This window comes from Lutra lutra, chromosome 8 (genome assembly GCF_902655055.1).
Source record: "Lutra lutra chromosome 8, mLutLut1.2, whole genome shotgun sequence".
Classification (NCBI taxonomy): domain Eukaryota; kingdom Metazoa; phylum Chordata; class Mammalia; order Carnivora; family Mustelidae; genus Lutra; species Lutra lutra.
The window spans coordinates 10139538-10165003 of record NC_062285.1 but is presented as its reverse complement, the minus strand read 5'-3'; the positions used below and the strand labels follow the sequence as shown (position 1 = coordinate 10165003).

General features: G+C 51.0%; 1 protein-coding gene across 12 annotated transcripts in view; it reads right to left on the bottom strand.

The window, feature by feature from the left end:
* The window catches only part of CELF2 (CUGBP Elav-like family member 2), a 508648-nt gene that overhangs the window by 15107 nt on the left and 468075 nt on the right, over nucleotides 1–25466 (bottom strand). For 8 of the 12 annotated variants that reach the window (XM_047741384.1, XM_047741375.1, XM_047741377.1 and 5 more), the window contains 2 exons: nucleotides 23900–24034; nucleotides 2432–2563 (listed from right to left, as the gene is read on the bottom strand). In XM_047741384.1, the coding sequence (XP_047597340.1) occupies nucleotides 2432–2563; nucleotides 23900–24034 (267 nt within the window). The remainder of the gene's footprint in view (nucleotides 1–2431; nucleotides 2564–23899; nucleotides 24035–25466) is intronic. The other 4 variants (XM_047741376.1, XM_047741379.1, XM_047741381.1 and 1 more) reach the window with 1 other exon arrangement.

Genomic DNA, 25466 nt, shown 5'->3' with positions numbered 1-25466 from the left:
GGAGGAGGAGAGGGGCCCTTTGGCAGTGAAGAGCGTAGTAACATTTACATAAAGATGAGCTAATTGGGAATTAATTGGATTCCATCTACCTACATTCTTCCTGGCTCCTTTGTCCATGGGAAAGAGATGGCTCTATTCGGACAACCAGAGATTTCTCTCAGTAGCGAGTCATTGTTCCTGGGATGGAGTAGGGTAGGAAATAGCAGTGATATGGAAGCTGTGGCCAACTATTTTAGGAGCTGCCTCTGTTCCGGTGACCTCTCGAGTACCTTGAGAATCATCCAGTGGGACCGACAGCATGATTGCGTTCAGGCAGAACGGCCTGAAAGAGGATCCTCTGTGTATTTCGGATTCCTCTTGGTAGTTGAGAAAATAAATACCAGCTCCAAGCCAATGTTGGGCTTGTTAAACAGCTCTGTGCTAGTAACATTTACCAAATCAGAAGGAATGTCGTTTTGTTTGTGATTTTCGTAAATGAGCAATTAAACATTTTCTGGGGTCACACCCTCCCGTAGGGGCTATCTGAAATGAGACACCGTCTCCATTCCCCGTCAGCTCTCCGTACTTACTGTGCCCCAATCGCAAAAAATTTAGAAAACAAAATTTAAGCCCGTTGTCCTTGCCAGAAGCAAAACTGGTGTGATGTAGAGCCCACGCGAGAACTAGTCCTGGTTTCTCAGCCTTTCAACAGAGCCCCTCTCTAGTCCCTCATGGCACCGATGGGAAACACCAGCAAAGCACCAGAGACTGGGATGGAGAGAGACAGGACCACACAGACAGGAGGACAGCACACAGCAGTCATGAGCACGTGCTGAGGAGGACAGCCATTCCCACTGGCCTGTTACTTTGCAGACCAAGGACAGGACAGGCAGGCGATCAAATCAAAGTCCTTGTTTTAGGGGAACTAGGTCCTGGGGCAAGAGAAGCAGCATGAAGGGATGTGGGCAAACACACTTGTCTGCAACCGAGGGGAAGGAAGTGGGTTGGAGCGTCTGCAGAACAAGGTCAGAAACAGGAGTCAAGGCAGTGAGGGCTCCTCCTGGGCCGATGGAAACTGGGGAGCTGGAGGCAGTTTTACTGGAATAGAACATTCTGTTGTCACATGGTTCCCACTTCATGTACTATTTGCTAATCAAGACTGTCCCATCTGGAAGGAATTATCTTTTTCTTTTTTTTGGCCTATGGGCTGATAAAACTCAATCCCACTTTCTGTTTTTCTCAGAGCATCTGAATAAAAGAGTTTAATAAAACTTGAAAATTTGTTAAGTTCTAGATTTTTTTTTTCAATAAACTACAAGGCATTCTTTTTGAGATTTTAAAGTATATAATCATTGGGATTTTTTTGTTTTTAAGAAAGTGTACCATCTGATCACTTCTTAAAAACTGTTCCCTGCTTGGATCATGGCTGAAACCAACTTGCCAAGGACCCCTTTCTGAAAGACGGTGACCCCTTTCTGAAAGCTGAAAGTGGGCAGCCATTGGGTTGCCCGGGCTGCATGGTAAGTCACTGGGCCCCCAAATCAGAATCTCTTTGGGCTCTCCTAGGCTGGGCTACTCCCGACTCAGGACTGAACTGAGGGAAAGGCAAAAGTCCCTCTCTGTGGGCAGAGGATCACTTTCCCCCACTGTAGGAGCCAGTGCCAAGCACAAGGCTAAAATAGGACTTATTCTCTGTCTGGGGCCTATTCCGACCCACCCCCTAAACCCTCCTAAGATCCAAAATGGCAGAAATGGGCAAGCTGTGCAGGACAGAACCTGGAGTTCCTCACTGAGTCCCTAGCTTTCAGGCTGAAGGGATTCTGTACGTCAGCTGCCCGGCTCTGCCATGCTATGGTGACATTCTCTTCAGAGAGGGAGGTGCTGTGGAGGGATTCCTGTCTGGGGGTGTGGCCGGCGGGGCTCCACACTCTGCTCTATTTCCTTCTTTCCAGGGCCTCGTTTTTCCTTCTCTATATATGTCATAGATCTTTAGAGCAAGAGGACACCAAGGAGATCATCTAATCCAGAACTTTCAGTTTTCAAGTGGGACTCTGAAACCTGGGGTGGGTGGCCGGTGTTTGCTCAGGAGTTTTGCAGTTTTGGGAACTGGACCCATGCGTCCTGACTTCTAGTTCATTTTTCTAATAAAACACACTGCCTCTCAGAAGAAGAGACCACAGCAAAACCCAAACCACCCTGCTGTGAAACCTGCACCTCTCTGTCAGCCCCAGGCGCCTATGGATGGATCCACACTGGGAGACCAGGCGGGGAGGGGGGCTGGTTTTGGAGGCAAAGTGAGCACAGTCAGCATTTGCCTGGAACGGCATGCGCTTGCTCCTCCATCCCAAGTTTTAGTTCTCCCCGTTCCCTCTCCTTTGCAGGTCATTACTGGCTGACCATTTGCTGGGGAGAATTTGGGGGAAGGCTGTCCACCAGAGCAGCAAATACTCACTGTTTATGGTACCTGCTAGTGCATTAATATTATTCAGTCCGACAGTGGCTCCTGCCAGTCCTTGCAGAGTCCCAAGAGAGGTCAGAGAATTCATGGCTGCACCAGCAGTGGAGTTGGGGGTTGAAGCCGCCACTGAAACACAACACAAGACAGGGAAACGGGGAGAGAAAGCACAAGGTGAGTGGAAGCCAGCCGGCCTGGAAGGTGATCACCCTCACCGTCACGGACGGAGCACTGCCATGAAAGACGTGCGGGACCGCGCTCGTGGCTGCTCCAGCCCTGAGGTTTGGTGATTAGAAGAGGCCGTCACAGCTCTGGCCCGTCGGTGGGTGAGCTCCACGCTTGTGGGCCCGGTGAGTCTGTGAGGCGGCGGCTGTCTTCTGGGGCAAGCCCCATTAGCTGCAGGAGGAGCCTCCGTCCTCCAGGCTGGGGACTTACCCAGGTTCACCAGGGACCAGCACATGGGGTGGGGGCACGGGGGGGGGGGGGGTGGTAAGTGACACTTCTTGGCTTTCTCACTGTTTTTGCTTCAGACTCAGCTTTTTCCTTCCTCAGTGAAATTTCGGAAAAAAAAAAAAAAATCCTACATCTTCCTGAGTTTGACAGAAGACTTTAGGGCCCAGGTGGTGGTGGTGACAGGGTGAGGAGGGGTAGGAGACGAAACCACTTTGCCCCAAACTGTCTCTCTCTTAACTACCCACCCTCCCCCCACCTTTTAGGTGAGCACTTATTTATCCTGTTCCAGTGCACAGTTCATGGGTTTTCATCTGTCCGCAGGGGTATGTGGCCAGCGCCACCACCTAGCAGAATGTTCCTACCCCCAAAGAAACCCAACCCCCTTAGCACGCATTCCCCATTCCCCCCTGCCGACACGGGCCCCCACTCGTCTCTCCCTGTTTCTGGGTTTGCTTCGCCTGGATAACTTCACATAACGGGAATCATACAAATCGTGAGCTTTTGTGACTGCTTCCTTCACAGCAGAACGTTCCCAAGGTCCGTCCGCGCGGCGCGAGTCGCGGAGCTTGGGCCCCGTTCTGACTGCTGAGTAACACTCCGCCGGACAGAAACGCTGTTACCGGCGACCCGCTCATCGGGCGGAGAGTGTACGTGTCGACTTTGGGTCCCTATGAACGATGACGCTGGGAGCACCCGCGAACGAGCGGTCCTGTCTGTAGCCGTATGTTGTCTTTGCTCCTGAGTGTGTGTATCTGGATCTTTATCTCTACACACACCCAGGAGGGGGATTGCGGGGCCATAGGATGAAGTTATGCTTGACCTTTTGAGGAACTGCCAGACTGTTCTCTGGAGCAGCCGCACTCCCTGTCCCTGCTACACTTACAACGGCTTCTGCAAATAGTATTTCAAGTATCTTACGTTGGTGTACAGTTGTTTGCTTTACACTCCGCCGACTTTTTCCATGGATATCACTTCCCTTCATCCTGACGACGGAGGGTAAGAGCTAAACTGAACTTCAGCCAATGCTAAAAGCAGCACCTGGTCCATTTCTGGCTGTGAAATCTAGGATGGCCCGGAACTTTATCCATCCTTCTGGAATGTTCCGGCTCAGCTGGAGCTCATCCCTGTTCTGCCTTCAGAAGCCACATACAGAGCATTGCTTGAAATGCACCCTGCTTGGGATCCCTTCTGGATGAGGCCAGATCAAATGCCTAAAAAATGAATTCCCCGCCTTGTCACATTTCCGTCCACACATGGCATTAGCTTCTGACACCTCATAATGTGGTTTCTTTCTTTTTATTAAAAAGAAAATGATATATAATCCAATGTTTTCATCCTTTTGTATTAGAAAACATTTCAAAAACACACGAGAGACAATAACATGACAGACTCCTGTAAACTTGGGTCTATACAATATCTGAGAAGCAGTTTCCTCTATTTTAAGGCATAATTTCACACCGTATGTTGTCTCACCTCTATATACTTCAGTACGCAACTCTTAAGAATTGTGGATGTTGTCTTTAAAGTCTCCAAACCATTATTACACCCCACAAAAAGAACAGTGGCTCCTTGGCTTTACTATGTGATAATATCTTGTTCAGGATTTTTTTTACCTATGAACATGAGTAAGATGGGCATTTATTTTCTCTTCTTGTGCTGTCTTTAGTTGTGCTAATAAGCTTTTGCTAACCTCATAAAAGGACTCAGAGAGTGCCTTTATCTCTGCATTTTCTGGAATAAATTGTGCAAGTTTGATATTACTTATAACTTATATGTCTGGGAAAATATGCCAGTAACAATGATGTGGACTTGATATTTCTTCATGGGATGGTTCTAAAATACAGATTACATTTCTTTAATAAATAGGATTGTTCAACTGCTTTAACCAGTTTTATTAAGTCATAGCTTTCTAGGAACATGTATACTTATCCGATTTATAGGTGCATAAAATTATTCATAATATGCTCTTAATAAAATTTTAAAATCAGGAACATTTACCTTTAAGGTGGTTTTTTTTTTTTTTTTTTTTTGGTTTGCCTGAGCTGTCCGTTACTGAGAGAAGCCTGTGAAAATCTTCCACTATGGTAAAATCAGTTTCTCCAGGTAAATGTGGAAATGTTTTGGAATATACCTTGAAGCTAGCTTTGTTTCTACTTGCATAGACGTTTGTAAATTATTCTATTTTCTGGTACAATAAACTTTGTGTGGTGATCTTCTTATTTCTACTTTACCTTCAAGTCTTTTGTATGATGTTAAAAAAAGAAAAGCACCGGATTTGGTTATTTAAAATGTCTCTTTTGTTATGGTTTTGCTTTTTTCTGTCTGTATTTCAGCTGTATCTCTTATAATGAATATATACACAGGTTTCAAAAACTATAGCCTAACAATTTAATAGTCTTTCAGTATTTCAGCACACACATTTTAAGTGTGCAGTATGTCCTGTCATTTTCCCTCTTCTTGCCTTCCTTTAGGACTATTATTATTACTCTGTTCACATTCCATTTTCTCCTCTACTACTCTGAAGGTAATATATACTATTTCTATTCTTTTATATGCTACTTTAACATTTTTAACAGTCAAATGTAACTTATAAAAATCAAAGGTAATCATTGTCTTTTTTCCTTTGCCAGAACATTTGTCAGAATGCCTCTCCATCTGTGTATGTTTTTAGGACAACATCTAGAGATTTTAAGTGGTCGACTTTTATAATTTTCACCAGTTACGGTGGTTTCACTGGGGAAGCAGTTCACAGATATCCTCATATTTCTGTTCTAGAAGTAGTTCCCCGGTGTCACCTAAAACTGTGTGAAAATTCTTCAGGCTTTTATTACCCGTTCAGAATCAGAACATGCATTACGGATAGTTTTTACTCCTCACTCCCTGGTACAACAGTGTGGTGAGGGCTGTCACATGTAGACTGACACCACCCCCACGTAAGTCTGGAACCCCAAAAGCTAAGACAAGCAATCTAGGATGAACGAGGAATACTCCCCCTTCGCAGACTATAGGGCAAACTGCTTGTTTCAAAACTCAGTGCTAAGTAGGATGAGGGCAATTTCTCTGATAATGTTTAACACTAATCAAGCCCTCACGTGGGTTTGCAACCCAACTTTATTTCATCTGAGTGGTCCAAAGCTCAATGTCTAGAACTTAGTGTGATCCCAGCCTTATACTTCTAGCATCTTCAGAATCAAATAGAACTCATCCTTGAAAGGACCTATTTTCACCCCCAAAGAATTCCCAGAAATAAAGTCCAAGATAGTTAAGCTGACAGTAAAAAAGCAAAAAACAAAAAACAAAAAAACCACAATATACAACTAAACCAAGTACCAAGAATAAGCAGGAGTAGACACAGAGTCAGATACCTTATTTAGATCTACCAAGATTTCAGATATTGGATTTGTTAGCACACAATAGGAAGTGCATTTAAAATGTTTGCAAAAACTTAAAAGGTTCTGAAAAGTGAAAAAAGCAGATTATTATAAAAACTGACCAAGTACACTGATAACTAAATGAAAATCCCAGAGGGGCACCTGGGTGGCTCAGTTGGTTAAGTGTCTGATTCTTGGTTTCAGCTCAGGTCATGATCTCAGGGTCGTGAGATCAAGCCCTGTGTCAGGCTTCGTGCTTAGTGCAGAGTCTGCTTGAGATTCTCTCCATCTTCTTCCATCCACCCCTCCCCCTGCTCATGTTCTTTCTCTAAAGTGAAATCTTAAAAACGTCCTAGACATGAAAAGTATAATAAAATACAGAATTCATTGGATACATAGGTTTAATAGTATATTAGAGACAGTAGAAGAGAGAATTTAGGGAGCTTGAAGACAGTTTTGAGGAGTTATATGTAACTGATAAATTGAGCCAACATGAGATGTTAAAATACCGCACAAGAGATCTAACATGGCTAGGTGAAATTCAGGAGGAAAAGAGAAAAATGGGGAGAAGGCAGTATGGGAAGAGTTAATGACTGAGAATTTTCCAAAACTGGTAAGGTGCCCTGCCCCTCTCCAAAATCCATGCGTATAGGGATTCCAATGAATTCTATTCAGGAAAAATAAAAACACATAATTAGATGCACCACGGCAAAAAAAAACCAAACCAAACAAACAAAAATGTAGAATACCAAAGGAGAAGATCTTAAAAACAACCAGCCAGAAAAAATGCCTTCAATGTCACTGAGGTGACAGACACCTCACTACCTGGCATCTCAACAGTAATGATGTAAGACAGGCTAGAGGTGCGGAGAGAAACTAACTGTCCACTTAGAATATCCAACAAAAATATACTTCACAAATTAGGACAAAATAAAGAAGTGATTGTCATGTAAAAGCTCAGACTTTTTTTTTTTTTTTTGTAACCAATAGACCTCACTAAACTGGGTTCGGTTGGCTATGCTTCAGACTGAAGGAGAGACATTCCTTGATGAACAAAAACTGAAGGAATTTGTTGCCAGCAGTCCCTGTGTTACAAAAAATACTGAAGTTATTCAGGCTGAAATCAATACCCCCAAAATAATATAAATACACACACACACACAACACCAAGAAAGGTAATTATGTGGATACTTAGAAAAGACAGTAAAATAGCATTTTTCTTTTTTTCTCTTAATTGACTGAAAAATCAACTGCAGAAAGCAGCGTGTATATAACTGTGCTCTTGGTCCTCTACCATCTAGAAATACATTTGACAGTAAAAACACGAAGGAAGTGGGTGGGGGAGTCAGAGTTGCGCTGCATCCGGGACACTATACCAGGTAGTAACCAGAGAACCAGAGGCGGAGAGAACCAGAGATGGTAAATAAGAAGGTTACAGACAGACTCTACAGATATATGCCTGCTCTCCTTTTCTCTTTATTTAAAATAGAGAAAGTAATTAAAACTACATACTAGGTTTGTGACCCACGTAGACACACTACGTATGTAACAGCACAAAGGGGAGGACGGGCTGTGTGTCCCACCGGCGCTCAGCCGCTGATTCCGGGAAGACAGGACGCGCGGAAAGCCGGGCAGCCGCCACCAGGAAAACACACTTTAAAATATGGAGGAAGGTCCCTGAAGAAGTTCAAAGGTTATACTAGGAAATATTCACTTGATGCAAAATCAAGCCGTCAAGGAGAAACAAAACCAAGCAAACCCGCTGGAACAGGAGGCACCATGTCCCACCCACGGGCGGCCCTAGAAGGGCACTCGGTGTGGACGAACGGACCGATCGGAAGCCGCGGCTGTCAGACCGCGTTAGCAAAATAAGGACAAACCCACAAAACCCGGATCCCCGGTGCCGTGTACCGCAGACACACTTCGGAGTCAAGGCGCAGGCCGCGCGCGCGCACCCCGGGGCCCGACCGGCCGAGCGGGCGCAAGACCGAGGCTTCCCGCAGCCCGAGCGGGGTCGAGGCCGCGCCAGCTGCTCGCGCGCGGGACCGGACGGCCCTCGGTGAAAACCGGTCTTCGACCCCATGGGACAGCTCGTAAGAGACCTCCGGCGCCCGCGTGTGCGGACGGTCAGAAACCCTTGTCAGCGCTGTTTGTGTTTTTTCCACGCCCTGGGACTCCTCATTCCCATCCAAGAGATCATGAAGGAGCGGCGGGACGCAGGACGGTCCTGCGGCGCGGGACGCGGGTGCGAAGCAGACGGGGCTAGGCTGCGGCGGGGTCAGGTCGGCGGAGTGCCTGGCTCAGAAGGTTCTCGCACTCCCGCGGGAAGCACAAGCCGCTCCTGCCGGAAGGGCCGCAGGCTCGGCGGCTGCTCCCACCACTGAGGACCGGCGGTGCCCGAGCTCGCGGTCGGCCGCCTGGAGGGCGCGCAGCCAGGGTCGCCCGCACGTTCCCGAAAGACTTGGGCGGCCGTCCCCGCGCGGCGGGGGGTCCTCGTCATCGCCGGGGGAGTCACGGGGCAAGGCCTTCAGAGCTGTCTATAGCACAGGCCTCCTCAGCCTCTAGTCCCTTCCGCGGCCCCCTGGGCGGCCACCCTGCATCCCCGGCGGGGCGGCAGCAGCGGGCACGCAGGTCGCTTAGCGCGGGCGTCCCTGAGCGGGACCGGAGGACGCTGCCAGCCGGGCCGCGGCGGCTGCGAGGCGAGGCTCGCCCTCTGAGTAAAACCGCGACATCTCCTCACCCCCTTGTTCCGACAGACAACCCGAGGCAGCCGGCCTGGAGCTGAGCCTGCGGCCGCGGTGCAGTCGGTTCCTCCTCTCCCCCGGCTTCTGTGTCATCATTTGTAAGCAGAAAAGACAAAACCAAATGCCACGCCCGACCGAGAAGGCCGGGAGGACCGGGTCACGGAGGACCGGGTCACGGACGTACAGAACGGGTTGGGCGCGGTGCCTGGAACCATGCCGGGACCCGGACCATCGTCGCTTGCCGGCTGCGGAGCGGCGGAGGGGACGCACCTGCGGCGGGTACCTCCACCACGACGAGAAGGGAGGCGAGCTGTCCACTAGGCTTCCGTTCCCGACGCCTGGACCGCCACGGGGTGACCCTGTCCTTCCTCCCGGCGGGGCGCGGAGGACGGCGTGTGCCTCGGCGGCCGCGGGCCCGCCTGCTTGCGCTCGCCCACGGCACCCGGAGCAGCAGCGGGGAGCCGCGCCCGCACCCGCTTCTCGCGGGAGCTTCCCGTGGTGGCGGGGTGGGGGGGAGCAAGGAGCCCGCCATAGAATGGGCTCGCCCCGTGTCTCGTGGGTGACCTGCCCCGCCCCCACCTCTCGAAGACGGGCTGGAGGAGGAGGTGGGGGAGGCCACACTCCGCTTGGTGTGGCTAATTCCCAATTACGACGACGAACGGCAACCTGGAGAGCGGGCTTTGTAGACAGACAGACACACAGACACGTGCGCCCAGTGGAGGTGTGGGTGGGTGGGCACGGGCGGGGAGGGGGCCTGGGAATCCAGGAGGCCGCTTCGTCACCGGCAACCGGCAGTAGGCACAGCGGCGGCCTCCAGGTCTGGTTGCTATTACTCAAGCCCGGGACCACGGATACAGGGAGGCTGGGCGGCTCCGCGCGGCTGCGGCCAGGCCTGGAGGCCAGGTGCCCTCGGCTTTGGGCAGAATCTGAAAATTCACCCTGATCAGGCCTCAGCTGGAAAAGATATCTCCGCTGCCTCTCTGGCCGCCGCTGAGGACCTGCTGAACTCCAGCAGAGTACCCACTTCGAGCAAAAAACCTCAAATTCCTCACACAACCGATCTCAATCATGTGCTTTAAAACCAAATATCCAGCAGACACACAACAGAGACCCCAGACGTGGACGGCAGAGACACGAAGCCCCCACCCTGCACCCCACTTCTCTTTCCAGGAAGAAATCCCCCTCTCTCTGCTGTATGGATAAACGGGACTCTACCCTTCCAGTCCCCACCAGCCTTGACCTCCCAACGGGAGGCAGGGCACCTAACGCGGCTGGAGAGGTTGGTAAGGACCTGACCTCCACGGAACCACTGAATGAAAACACAAGACATCAGCAGGTGCCTGACGAAGGCCTTCCTATTCTCTCTCCTCTTCCTGTTCATTCGAATTTCTACATCACTGGGAGGCCAGTTAAGTTTATTTGGGTCCTAGAGCTATGTCTGGGGAGAGGACCAGAATTACCACTCCGTGCTCTATGGTTCCCCCCAAAGATGTCTGTGTCCTAATTCTAGGCATCTGTGACTATGTCAGGTGACATGACCAAGAGGGATTACAGGCTGCTCTTTGGCAGACCCTGGAGGTGCAGAGATGGTCCTGGATTATCTGCCTGCGTTCCTGCCCGTGGAAGAGGGATTCGAAAGTGCGAGAGACGGCAGCATGAGAAGGACTTGCTGTGGAGATGGAGGAAGGAAGGGGCTGTTTGTTGAGGGAAAAGTCTGTAGGCCTCCAGAAGCTGGAAAGCAGAAAACGGATTTTTCCCTAGACCTTCCAGAAAGGACCGTACGCTGGTGATACCCTGGTGCCCTGCCAGTGAGTGCGCTGACCTTCTGACCTATGGAGGCGTGAGATAAGACGTCTGCGTTGTTTTCAAGCCACTCAGTCTGCGGCAATCTGTCTAGCAGCGACAGAAAACGAACACACGCTCTGTGTCAGCTCTGGCAGCAACAGAGCAAACCATGGTGACGGCTCGCACGGACGGAGGCTTCCCTTTGTCCCCGCGCATGCAGTGGCTCCCGGAACCGTTCCCGGCTCTCCGGCGACGCAGTCACTGGCGGAAGCTCACACGCGGGCTGCAGGCCGGGGTCGGGATTCCACCCAGTGGCCTGGCCCTGGGAAGTTCACTGTACACGATGCAGACGGAAACCTCCTGTGTTGCGTCTGCATCTGTCGTGGCTGCTGCTGAGACTGACTTAGAGAAGCAGTGAGCTTGCCGCCGTCATCTGGTTGGTTTGGGGCTCGGGCCCCTCCCTAACCTGTAAGACCTTGGGCAGTCCCCCCGCTTCGCTGAGGTCCAGGATGATCCTCAACGTGGGGATAAGGTGAGCTCCCCCCGCCCCCAACGCCAAGAAGTGACAGAGGATCCTCGGGAGGTCAGATGAGGCGGTGGCACGGGTGTCAGATGCATGGGTCGTGACCGGTCCACACGGGAGATGATGTGTCCCAGAGGGGTGCGGAGCTGGCCGTCCTGTCCTCAGGTTCATGCTGAGCCAGCCCCTCGCAGCGAGAGGAAAACAATATGTGCGCGGTGCCCAGAGACCCCCGCCGCCGGGGTCGTCGGCCTCATCGTCGGGCATCTCCGGCCGTGTCGCCATTCTGAAGGCGAGGAGGAGGGCGGGCGGCCTGCCAGGCAAGCGGAGACCCCGCGGATGCGAAGGCAGAACTGAGCCCGGAGAGAGGACGAAGTGTGAGACCGGTATGGGGTGTGGACGTCGGAAAGGTGTTCTCTGTAGCTCAGGAGACCAACACGAGCTCACAGCTCGCGGACCTCAAGGAGGCAGGTGCAGCACAAAGGAGGCCACTCTGCAAGGGCAAGTGGCCGCAGACGCGTGCCCTCCCCCCGCCCCCGTCTGTGGAGTTAGGAAAGCAGAGGCTGCCAGGTGGTCCTGTTTCCCGGGGTTGTGCAGATCCCGGGCGGCGCGGGATGGCTCTGGAGCTCAGCTGGTCCTACTCTGGAAAAGTTCTTGTTTCTGCTAGTGCCCAGCACAGGCTGTCTGCGTCTGGCAGGGAAAACATCCCGCGCCCCAAGCAGGCAGAACTCGGGGGGTTTAAGGCGGCACTTTTGTGACCGTTCCCGTCTTCACTGCCCGCAGCGGAACTGAAGGATGTGAAAACCCACAGCGCGTTTAGCGCCTGCAGACCAGCGGGGTCTACGCCGACACAAGCCAATCAAGCTTAAGACGCAACGTGGCTTCTACTGTCTCCTTTCCTAGGAGAAGCAGCCGCCCCACAGAGCACAGCCGACTCGAATCCCCAGTGACTCCATCACAGAGAAAACGACGAGAGAAAGACCAGACTTTGGGGGTGGAAACTCTCTGAGCTGGGGCCCAGGGCCCAGAGAAGTTCGGCGCATTTTTCTGTCTGCGGGAGGCGGGGGCCGCCCTGGCCTCTGAGGGCTGGTAACCATGTGCACGTTTAATGGAGAAAACTTACTTCTTAAAAAACTACACTCTAGGACCTCCCGCACCACAATCACCTGGGGGCTCCTTCAGATGCCCTGAACCAGAATCTCTGGGTGCGGGGCAGGATTTAACACGCCCTTTGGTGCGGCTCCTGCTCCCGGAAGCGTGAGAGCCCCCAGCCTTGGAGGCGTCCGAGCGCGGTGGCACCCGCTTCCATCAGGCTGGGTGGGAGACGTCTGGGGCCTGAGAAGGTGAAAGGGTAGAGGGGAGGTAAGGTTTGGCTTGAGATAAGAAGGGAACAGATGCTGGGAGGCAGGAAACCAGGAGTCAAAAATTTCGTAAGACTACTGAGTTACGGGTCTATCTTCTGTAAGAAAAAAAAATCCTACCAGCAGATAAGCTTGTTAATGAGAAGTTGTGCCTGTCCTATTCCTAACGGACACATAACGAGTAACGGACACATAACGGGCACATAACGGGCACCAGAGATTTGTTGAATGAATAAAAGATAATACGGAATGCTGAGGCAGGTACACTGAAGGCCACGTCCAGTTTCTCTGAGGACAAGGCCAGTGGAAGACCCTGATGAGAGCGGCCAAGGGGATCCCAGTCCGCCTTACGCTCTGTCTCACGGAGGGCCGCACGGCCACAGCTGAGCTGCTGGTTGAGCCAAGACTCTCCTCTAACTGTTCCTTGTTGCTCACAGGCCACAAAGAGTGTGGCTATTTTGAAAAACAGAATGGACAAAGCCAGTTGCTGCCTTGTCACCGAGACGGGCAGAACTACCCTTCCATCCTCCGATGTAACTCTGTCATTGAAGGAACCAGACGCCCGCTCTCATTTGCCATACGGGCACTCCGGTGGGCCTTCTCGGTGCCGGGGGGTGGGCACGGGCCCAGTGCCAAGACCAACCTGGAGAACCTGCCTCTCCCCTTGAGCCAGATCACAGACACACAGGTAAACACTGGCTCCTTCTGTGTGGAAGGTGGGATGAGGATCCGGAGTCCCAGGGCTGGCGGCTGCACGCAGGGAATGTGGCTGTTCCTCTGTCCTTTTATAGATTCCAGACCCAGAGGGAAAGTAGAAAGACGGCCATGAGGGGCTTAGGAGTCTCCCACTTACCACGTCCCCATTTACCCCCTACCTCCTACCCGAACGTGGCCCCTTCTTGTCTGTAAACTGTGTCTAGCTCCCATGGACCCTGGAAATGAGCGCCTCCTAGGAACCCAGGACATCAGTTTCCCCACGTTAACCAGCCTCTCCCTTGCCCTGGAGAGCAAGAGATTTTGCTCTGAGTTCCAGCAAAACAGCATTAAGAGTGGACGGTGAAGCCCTCTGTCGCCCTTCTGCCCTGAACAGGCTCAGACCCTGTCGCCAGTGCGGGGAGCCGGGGAGCAGGTGGGATAATTAGGCCAGGACAGGAGCACTATCACTATTAGCTAATCCCAGCCCCGGGGCATGAACAAAATGCCTAGCCGTCCCTTCTCCCAGGGGGCCGATTACTGCACAGGAACCACACCTCTTATTTGCATTTCTCCCCTATAAGATTTTGGGGGGTGGGGGAATAGGGAGGGGAGGGGAAGAGAAGGCTGTGTCAGAAGGTGGGATGCAAAGGGTTCTGATGTCAGCACTCGATGGTCTGCAGCCGGCATATCCTCGGTCCCATAAACATCTGTTCCCCCGCGGTTCGCCTTCCAAGGACAGCGGACGATGCGACACGGGGCCAGGCCGGTCCCCCTGGTTCTCTGGAACATGTGCGAGAGGAACTCTCAGCGTCTAGGGAACTGGCTGAAGCAAGCCCCTTGTCTGGACCCTGACGGACCTCTAGGGCCTTATCCAAGGGCAGGAGACATAGCAGAGGGTGACAAAGTGGTCTAGAAACGGAAGGAGCCCATGGTCTTCGTCACTTTAACTTCTCTTTCCAAGTGCTTGTTGGAGCTCTCACGAGCTGATACTCTGAAGAGAGACACTGACTTCATCAGTTGTCAGCAAACCTGGGGACCTCCCCAGTCCCATGAAGACAGACACTTCGGAATGTGTCATTTGGGGCCTCCAGTTTGAAAAAGTCTGTTCATATAAACTCAGCAGATACGGATCTAACAAGACCGGAGCCAAGAGAAAGCTGGACCGGTTTTCCCTTCCAGCGATATTCTGCTTAATGATTCACCAAAACACAAGCACACATATCCCCCTCTGATGGCCCCAGAGGTTTGCTTTTACAGATGGTTGTGAACATGAATAGAAGAAATTGTTGATTTTCTCACAAGGGTGAGAACATGTGAGTGGAAAAGTCCAGAACTGCAACTTCACGTCCCTGAGAGTTCCTGATTTTGCATGTTTGGCAGCGTGGCAGGACAGACTGTCATCACCTCTGCTGCTCATGGCCCATGTTCCTTCGGCAAATCATTTAACCCTGCAGCCTCTCGTGGGTGTCTCAGGATCATGAACGATGACCCTCAAGACTCCTCGGAATGGCAGAGTGTGCCGATGGGACCCGCTCTGTGCTTGGGAGAGAAGGTGCGGGAGATGAGCTCCTGTGGCAAGCCGGTGCGTGTCGGCAGGTCACTGACAACCTGCCGGAATCCAGTTCTGGGAGGCAGGGGGCAGTTTGCCCAGAGGGACAAAACACTCATTCCTAAGGGGCAGATCTTCCTTTGGAGAAGAGGCCGAGGTTGCAGGGGCCACCCTCGTGAATGTCCGTGCTTGACTGTGTGGTGGCCACTCCGAGGACGTCCTGCCCCATCATGGTTCCCTTGAACCATGTTCTCGAAGCCAACTGTGCCATCGTATCTCTGGTACGTACAGTGTGCTGCTTCTACAATTTCAATTCCAGTGTGTGGTACTGTGGGAGGTTCACTGCCCACTTGTTCAGCTGAGCCCCAGAGCAGAAAGAAGGCACGCATGGGTCTACTCCCTGCATTTGCATTCTAGCATTTTCAGAAGGGTGGGAAGACTCATTTTTTCCAAAGGTGAAAAGTTCAGAGAAAAATATCCCCGGATCTTCTAGTTTTAACCTAGTTTCCTGTGGTCAACAGGGAATTTTATATCATCTCAAAATAATGAAATAATCTTTCCCATAAGATACTTTAATGTCTTTTTTAAAAAGCAACGGTGTGCATTCTACGTACGTATTACCCTCAATGTTTCAGTAAAAGTGAACAATTCCATTTCACAACTAGTCCATTTCATGCCTAGTCTACCTAGGCTTAAAATCTGGGTTCAAATGTCTGCTGTTCTATTAAAATTTCCCCACCTCAAGACAGAATCTCTCCTGTTACTGATCCCTTGCACCTTATCTGACTTCCTGCTTTTCAGCTAGACTGGTCTGCGTGGTGCATTTTGCTTTTTTTTTTTTGCATGTGACCACTGCATCTAGTTTATAGCGGCTCATGGGATTAAACCATCTGTGACCTAAATGTTCTTACTTTGTTGCTTTCAAGTCTTAAAACATGGACCTTAGATCATAAATGCCTGGGAAGCTGTGACTGGCAACTTTGTTTGCAAAAGTTGGTTACTTTTCCCACTAATATGAAATATAATTAAGCCATTAATACATGCTTTTTGCCAGTGCAAGCAGTATAATATGCCTATATCAGACACAACATAGGTAGCTTAGTGGGAAAAGGATCTCACTGCGTCGTACAGAAAATACACCTCTGAGCCTGTACACACATCACCACCGGATAGGACGTGGGTCTGCTGCACAACATAGGAGACTGTGCAGAACACGATCTACGACGAATCACTAATCTTGGGCTCAGCACAGGCTCCAGAGCTGCTCCAAGCAAACATACAAAGAACGAGAGCCAGTATCTGAATATATTAACAAGTGCACCCAAAACGAGGCAGGAGCAAAGCACAGAGTGGTAGGGGGAGACAGCCCTAGGCACACACGCAGGACCAGTCCACCTGCCCCCCCCCCCCCCCGCCCCGGGGAAGACGGGACAAGCAGGGCTCAGGGCACAGGTGGACTTGGCTTCCGTAAGTCCAAGCTCTGCAGAGAAGTGGGGGTCTCTACCCCTCAGGCGCAGCTTTATGAAGCTTTTTAAAGCAGTTCAGGACTGTCCGGAGATGGGAGTCTGCCCCAGGTCAGGGGCTACTCCCCGACCGCCCACCATGCAGAGTGGCTCGGAGGGCAGCAGCGGAGAGCCTGCGGGCCGATCGCGACCCCAGGATGGCTTAGGGAATGAGCTGCCATTCTGCTGATGTGGCCCAACAGACTTCTCATTTTCTTGAGGCACAGTGAAACGTCAGGGAATTCCACATCAAAATGCCCAGCACTTGCAGAGGCCAGCGACCCCCCTACACGGGGGGTAGTTACATTTTTTTGTCTCTTTTGAAACCCCAGAAGTGGGATGATCAGTGCCAAATAGAGAACCACTCACGAGACCACTCCCAGCTACTTCTGCTCCCCTCAAATAGGTTTCGAACGCCTAAGAACTTGGGAAATCATTTAGTTTTCATGAAATGCTTCCGTTGAGAAGCCACAGGACAGGAGTGCATGCGCACACACGTCTGGGCTCCCACCACCTGCCCCATCCACTCTAGGGGTGCACACCTTCTCAGGGCTCTTTGCCGTAGTAAAGGTGCAGAACAACTGGCAAAGCTTACGGAGGAGGGACAAAGCTGAGGGAGAAGATTCCTGTCTTCCCCACTTTGGTCTAATCCACAGAATTTTAACACACTGTAAACAGTGTGGTTATGGTTTTGGTTTTGGTTTTGGTTGGTTATGGTTTTATAAAGGGTGTCACCATTATAGTTCATATTTCAAGGCCCGCCAGATCGTTTGACCATAGTGACATTTGGCTTTCTGAAAAACTAATGCTGAAATACAAACTCTATGAGAGAGGATTTTTGTCTGCATCGTCCTCGGTGATGGGTCTCAAATGCCTAGAACAGTCCCAGGTGCACAGGAGACGTTCAGCAAATGTGTGTGGAATGGATGAAAAAATATATCCAGAAAATTACCATTCCTATGGTGACCTGTCATTACGGAGCTTTTACATCACGTTCGACTCCATTAGCGTCAATGAAAATAAAGTGAGTCCCGTAATGTCAGGAGCAAGTTAACACACAGAAACCTTCTAGAAAAAAAAACGTTGAGGGTTGCAGAATGTGAGCAAAGAATGGGACTGTCAGTTCTCTTTCAGTAGCAATAGGGTGGAAAGCTGTTAGACTCAACCCCACAAATAAACAGCCAATTTTAACCACCTTTCTGACTGAAACACTTAAAAAGTGTAGCTGATGATGGGGAAAACCGACTGTTTTGAGACTTTTCTTTGGTAACAAGCAGTGAAAACAGATGAGCGTCTGGAGGAAAATGGGAAGGTCCGACACGCAGGTCAAGGCCGGGAGCAGTGAGCGTCCTGGACGCTGGCGGGGCTCTTGCTGCTGAGCAGGCCGGGTGCCCGGAGGGCGATAGTGGCCTGCGTGAGGCGCAAGTGCTTCAGTATGCTAAGGACACACTCTTAAAAGCCCGCACTGGAGCAGATGGTTCACGACAAAATGAAATGCCTTTCTTTGATGGGAGCCTCTCCTGCCTCTACCATGACATCAGAATGTTTTGAAAGCCGATCTTTGTAAAATGATGAGAATAAGAAAATGTCTTACGTGATTTTGTACCAATGGAGATTGGTAGGGTTGGGTCTTCAGGAACCTGTCAGGCCGGCGGAGTGTTTGTTGGGAAGGTGTGGCTGTTTTGGGATTCTGGAAGCACCGGGTCCTGGGTGGAAGGTGGGTGTGGGAGCCCTGTCACTCGTCACCGTGGCAGAGCCGGCTTCCCGCTTAGAGATGGGTGCGCTGTACTAGGCCGAACCTACGCTTTACAACACCTGCCTCACGACGCTGTCACCTGGCTGCGTGACGGGATGAAAAACCATCTGAGGGTTCCCAAAGCGGGGGAGTTACAAGTAAATAACCTGTTCTACTTTGTAAGAACTTCCTGTCTGGATAGTGAGAGACTGTGCATGCGGCCAAACAGCCAACCTGCAGAAACAGTGCGCGGAGCATTTAGTACAAGTAAGAGAAGAATACCGGGGTGGCCCAGAGGGGTAGATGGCTTTTCTAGAAGCCTCTTCCTTGCCTGACACTGCAGCTTTCCCTTCCTTCTCCACCCATAAGGAACATCTAAGGGAGCTCAGGGTTAGAACCAGCTAAATATTTACCCTAGAAATGAGACGTGGAAGCACTTTCTTCCTCCTGGAGGGCTTCATGGCGGAGGGGGCATTTGCAATGACTCTTAAAAGTATTTGAGTGTTAATAAAACAATTTGTAATCAATTATTAGAAAACATTCCTTTCCTTGCAGCTTAATTTACATAATGTAAACTATACTTTTTAGGATATGCCTTAAGAACACCAAATTGGCACCTATACCTTAAGCTTTCCAAGCACTGAGGCCACCATAAATCAGCAACGTCCGGATTCTCATAGGAGGAAACAGGAGAAGGCACATCCAGCCGAGAAGCCCCCAGGAATAAGGCATCAAGGCCCACAGCGTGTTTGGGGAGGACAAACGGCCTGGTTTAGCCGGAGGAGAGCTGCGGTGTGGAGGAAGACCAGGGAGCAGCCCAAGTGCCGCGCCAAGCGGGCTGTTTCCCTCCACGCTGTGCCGCAGCACGTGGGAAGTGACCGAGCTGTCTTGTTTTGCCAACATGGGCAGGACGGACGAGGGCCAGAGCGGATGTGGGGGCTGCTGTGACGGCACAAAGGGAAGACCAGAGCTTCATCCCGGGGCGTGTCGACCGGCAGGGGGAAAAAGGATGTTCCAGAGAAGAAACCAGAACTGCCTGGCTGCGAGGCAGATGGACGCACAACCAGCCTGGAGGCCGGGCGGGGGGTGGACTCTCAGGCTTCTGGGGCTTGGGGGGTCACTGGGGGTCTCGGCGGAGATGGCCTCGCCCAGCGCCCACTGCGCGTCCGTCCGTCTCCTGGCCCCACCACAGTCCACTGGATGCTCCCGGCCCCGGTGTGTGACGGCTGGGAGAGGGGAGGTTGGGCCCCATCACACCTCTTCAGGTGACACGGACTCCCGCAGGGCACTCCCACAGATACACAAGTGCCTCTGGTCACACAGCCCCTGGGGTGACCCTGAGGATAACCACCCACTGGTCCTTCTGACCTGAGGATCCCAGGCAGTGAGGATCCCAGGGAAACAACTCCAGGCTCCGTGACCTCTAACAGCCCCTCCTCGGGGCTGTTTCCTTAGGACTGTGTTGGTCACAACCTTCTAGGATAGGAGGCAGGCGACCTTCTGAAGATTGGAGGAAGAAATAGTGCCTCGGATTTAAAGGGGGAACTACTTGAAAAGCCAACGGTGGGAATGGAAAACATGCTCCCCTACCTACATTTAAAATGCCTTATACTTAATAATTTCATAAGAAATTATCTACTATCCTGAACTGTGTGCCTGATTGAGCGCACTTACGGAAGCATTTGGAGAATTTTAAAACATGTTAAAAACAAAACAGAAGACGGTCAGTGGAATAACGGGGTACATGAATGCAATATTACGTTTGAGACAGAAAATGCCGAAGACATGTGCCTGTGTGGTGATAATAACGCCCCCTCACAAGCTGTCAAAATCCCCAGGCAAAAACAAACCCACGAGCAGGGGAGAGACCAGCATCATCTTTAAGACCTCACTGCACACCTTGCAGACAATTTCTTCTTTATACCAACATAGAGACATACTCCTCAAAAACAGGTTCAAAATTTGGAGAGGAAATGACCCAGGAATTAATTAAGAGAATGAAGTAAACAAAGGGAAATTATTATCAAAATAAAAGACAAGAAACACGATTAAATTAGGCTTTGAAAGACCCGTGAGAAACCCATAAAAGGCGTAATATGCATTTACCTGGGTTTTGTTCTTTCATGATTTAATTTCTAATTTTATTCACTACCATCTGATAATTGCATGAAACACTTAGTCTAACCATGGGCAATTTAAACTATTTTAATTTTTATTTCAAGGCCATGAGACAAAGGAACGTATTTATTGCCTAAGGGGATTTTTTTTTAACAAAAATTAAAGCTTAATCTTTCATGTTTTAAAGCAGAGATTGTTTAAAATCATTTACAATAATGCTGTAGGGAGACTATGCCTGGGTATGCAAAATTGAAATGATAAATTTACAATTATTAAAAACATTAATAGTTTGGGGGATTGACTTGTCCCTTTCGTTTCAAGATGGATTGGTGTGAGGTGCAGGGGACATCTCTGAAAACAGGGTAAAGCCAGGGCCTGTGTGGGAGCCATGTGATGGCACCTCTGTGCCTTTCACTGATGGACTGGACTGCTAGTGGTATAATGACGGCAGGTCCTGTTATTATTATTTAAAAATAAATAATGGCATTGGCCTTGGGAACGACTTTGTACCCCTTTTAGATTGTAGGTAATTGTTCCGATGAAGTGGATGGTCATGAATTCTACCAACCACATTTTCTGTGACTTGAAAAAGTCCCTGATGGAAATTAGACAAATCATTTACTTTCACTTAAATGCCAGATTTTTTTTAGTTACGCTTAAAAAAAATAATTGAAATGTAGATTTAAAATCGTGGCTGCTGCTACACTTCAGGATTCTAATGAAATACTTTCAGCTATTATGCAAAGCATTGCTCAACAGAGAGGAGAAAAACCACTTTCAGTGGTACCGCAGCAGAAATTCTGGAAGGGCAGAATGCCTCTTTGAGAGCAAAGGTAAGGACGCTTTGCTATGGGGAGAAGGAAAATAGATCTCAGGACACATTTTCCCTTTCATTAAGAGCTCAGGAAAAACCTGAAAATGGTCAAATGTGCTTAAAGTTCCTGAAACACACAGACCATCTTCCTCAGCTGTCTGAGTCCCCCGCCGCTGGAAGAAGGTTCCGATGTCTTTGAGCTGGTGACCCTACTGGATGGAAAGCGGGGGGTCCAGGGACATGGTGGCCCCCCCTCCTCTCCGCCCCGGGTGCCACAGCTTCCCTGGGTGAGCGATGGCACCAGTTCCCTCCCAGCTTCCAGCTTGCTCTGTCTATGCCTGAATGCCCCTTCCCTAGCTAACCACGTGGCCTCCCCCAGCTCCCTTCACTCTCCGCCACGGTCCGTCCAGGCTGTCTTCACAGCGCTGTGTGGCCTGGCGCACATGGGGCGCACCGAGCTGCTTATTGTCTGAGATCCCCTCACCAAGTGGAAGATGCCTGAGAGCAGGGAGCACGTCTGCGGTGGTCCCCCCGCCCCCCTGCACCCGGGCCAGGGCCTGACACCAGACAGCCCCTCGTAGCGGTACCTACCAACTCCACTGTATACACCGACCAGCTCATGGCCTGTTGCACTTGCCTTCTTAAAGTGACGAGTCTTCTTTTAAAGAACGAAATGTTCAAATATTGGTTCTGATTCCCCAGAGCCCAGGCCCATTCCAGCCCAAATATCACAATGGGAGAACATATTTTAATAAAGTCAAATGAACTCTCACAAGCAAATGATAGGCCACAAACCATTAGCCAAATGTCCTCTTATGATAATGGCCTGTCTCTGGAATGGCAGAAACATTTTCATGTCACTACAACATGAACATATCCAAGTTAAAGTTTTTAAGGGCTGGTGGTTCAAACTGTGGGCTAAACGGCCCCCTGCCATTTAAGGACAAGTTTTCTTTTTTTCTCCACCTTATTGCCAATGATGTGGTCAGGTTTCTGCTGGTTGCTCTTGATAAAAGAAGAGAAGATGAAGACCAGGGCGGAAAATTATATCATTTCCTTTTGCCAATACAGCTAACATGGTTTTTTCTTTTTTAAATACCTAATCCTCTTTATTTTTATATAAGCAAATAAAGAGCAAACAGATTATAAATGACTTTTAGTTTTTTTTCTCTCTTCAAGTAAAACAGAGTTAAAGATATCGGTTTCTGGTATATGACACTTAGTGCTCTTTCAATGTAATCATTCATAGTCCTCATAGGGGAGATAAACATCCTTATTTAAGAAAACGCTTTTCAATCTGAATTATAAAAGAGGCAAATTAGCGAGGTCAAAATGTTTAACTTGCTTTTAAGAGAAGTCACTACTATTTTTATAAATGGGAGTTTATGCCAAGATGTCTATTTCTTTTCTTTCCTTTTTTTAGATTTTATTTGACAGAGAAAGACAGTGAGAGAGCACAAGCAGGGGGAGCAGCAGAGGGAGAGGGAGAATCAGGCTCCCCACTCAGCAGGGAGCCCGAGGGCGCAGGGCTCCATCCCAGGACCCCAGGACCATGATCTGAGCTGAAAGCAGACACTTAACCTACTGAGCCACCAGGCGCCCTGAAGAAGTCTATTTCTTAAACACAGTCACTGGAGATTTACTTAAGTAACAAGGTCTATGTACCGCTCAGTAGAGTTGGGACTTAATTGCTGGGGGGAGAAAAACCAAAGAAAGTGGGTGAAAGTGATTTTTTGAAAGACCATCGACTGCGCCTAGACGAGGCCCCGCAGAGAGTGGATGGCACATTTTGGAAGACGTTTTAGAGAACAAGTCAACGCTCCTCTGGGCTGCGGCTGGGAGAGGACAGGGTGTGAGGACGCGTCCCCGGGGCCTCTCTATGTGTCCCCGATGTGTCCTGCAGTGGGGACTCGGGGAAGGCGTGCAACACCGGTGTTTCATCACCAGGCCACGGGCTGTGGCTCCTCAGGGGGCGCGGGCTCCCCGGCAGCCCCGCTGCTTCCTGTGGCCAGAAGCCTTAAGCAAGCCGGCCTGCAGGGTAGGAATTTTGGTTCTCCTGAAGGCCAGCCCCGTGCTTGCCCCGGGGGCTCTTCAAGCTCCCGCCGGCGCTGCGGGCAGAGCCAGCACAGGGCCCGTGGGCTCCGCGGGGCCAGCGCCGGGCCTCGGCCTCCACGCCCCAGGGTGTGCACCGGAGCTTATCTGTCAAGGCCTAGAAGACTCCAGACGAAGAAAAGCCAGCAAGACAGTTTTTAAGACACAAATCATGGTATCCAGGCAACCACGTTACATCTGGCTCAGACGAAAAGAAAAATGGCATCTGCTTTTGAATAAGGTGACAACACTTGGAGGAGAAAGACTTTCAATTGCCTCGCCCAGAAGGCGACTGGGCCTACCAGGCAGGTCCTCCCCAGAGCGTGGGTTGTAAAAGCCAACGGGCGGGGGTGGGACCCAGCCGCTGTGAAACAGAATGCCGGAACAACGGGGGTTCTGAGATGCGACAGAATGTTCTGGAATTGCTAAGGAGCACAACAAAGACGGCCGAGCAGACAACAGGGAGAGAGGGAGGCCCTTCCCCGAGGCGCCCGATGGAGCGGCGCTGGCCGGAGTGAGCGGGAGATGCCCCCAGCAAGGTGGTGGAGACACCCTTCCAGAACACTCCCTCCTTTGCCTTGGAAAACCACACGCACTGGCCTTCACGCACCCGAGTCTTTAACAAACTTTACAGCGAGCCAGCAGCCCCGCACCCCTGAAGGCCGGGGCGCCCCCTCCGGGCACAGTCCCCCGCCCCGCGTCCCCAGAGGGAGGGCACCCCCTTACCGGGACTGGTGAGGGCTCCCAGGGCGCTGCTCGTGGTGGACAGAGGGTTTGCATTGGTGGTGGTGGCTGAGGTCTGGGCCGCGGCCGCCGCCGCCGCCAGCGTTGCCAGGTTCTGTAACTGCAGAGCATTCATGCCTGCGGGGGAAGAGAGACGCACTTTAGCAAGACGCCCGCTTGGCCCGGCTCCAAACGCGGGCGCAACGACAGGAGCAGGGGCCCCGGGCAGCAGGCGCTGTGATGGCACGCTCTGCCCCGCTGCCTTGGTGACAGGGCGCCGCCACGCTTTCCCAGCGGAGGCCGCTGCCTGTGTGCCCCGCTGCCTGTCCTCGCCCAGGACCGGTCCCCGACCGCCGCCTCCCAGGGCCGCAGACATCACTGGGAAGGACAGGAAGCACAGGCCACCGCGCTGTCAGGAACCCGTGAGTCGGGGGCCCGGTGGCTGCAGGACCACCGGGGACATAAAGGTCAAAACGCTCCTGCTCAGAACTTGAACGGGCTTCCTGGCTCTGCCACTTTACAGCTGGGGGACTCGGGAGAATTGGTTCCCCTCTGCGCTTCCTGCTCAGTGACTGGGACTGTTCTCTGCTCCCCATGGCCAGGGACAGCGCGCAGATTAAATGAGATGAGGAACGCAGATCGCCCAGCACCGTGATGGCCCGCGCCAACACTGCCTCCTCACGACTCTCACTGTCACAACTGCCACCGATGTCCTCTCTCCACACTCACTGTTAATGTGAACTCAAACGTGACCATGGTAGGAACTCACAAAACATCTGATGAATAAAAAAATGAAGGAATAAAAACGGCAATGCCCGTCCTATTTTTGTTTGTAAAGTGCTTGTATTTGCATTTTCGGGTTTCAGAGAAGGACCGTGGTTTAACCGGAACGGATCTTTAGCTACTGAAAATGAAGCAAGAGCAGCAGAGAGAAGCGAAACTTTGCAGGAACACAAGGACAGGGTGAGCTGAGATCTGGGGGTGTCACCTGTCACAGGGAGGCCGCCTGACCTTGGGGGGGGCCTTCGGGTCATGCCCGCATCCACCTCCCCACCTATGTTTCTCACCCCAAGGGTCTCCGAACATTCAGTCTTTGTTCTGATTCACTTCACACTAAAGCACATTCAAGAAGCAGGCAACAATGGTCCTCTCCCCACACAGAGGAATTTTACACCGAAAGATGCTAGTGTTAAGTAATCCGCTTAATTTTACCTTCTTCTCATGTCTCAAATCCAGGTACTTAATACATGCCAACTGCGCAAATTCAATCTGCTTTAGAGAGACTGGCCAGATCGCAGCTTTCTTCTATGTTGGGGGCGGTGGTGGAGGGAGTGGTGACAGAATGTTCTAGCAACATTCCTGTGCAATCCCCCAGCCATGGCGTGGAGCCCTCTGCCTAAGCATGGCTCAGAGCATGGCTGCTGGGCTCCCTTATCCTGCTCCCCCAGCCTGGCTGCCCCAGTCACAACTCCTACTCAGAAAAGACTTCCTGATGTCTTTGCTGCAAAATGGCTCTTCGTTTTGTTCAAAACATCACTCTGTCTTCTTCCAGGAGACATCTGGCCTTCTT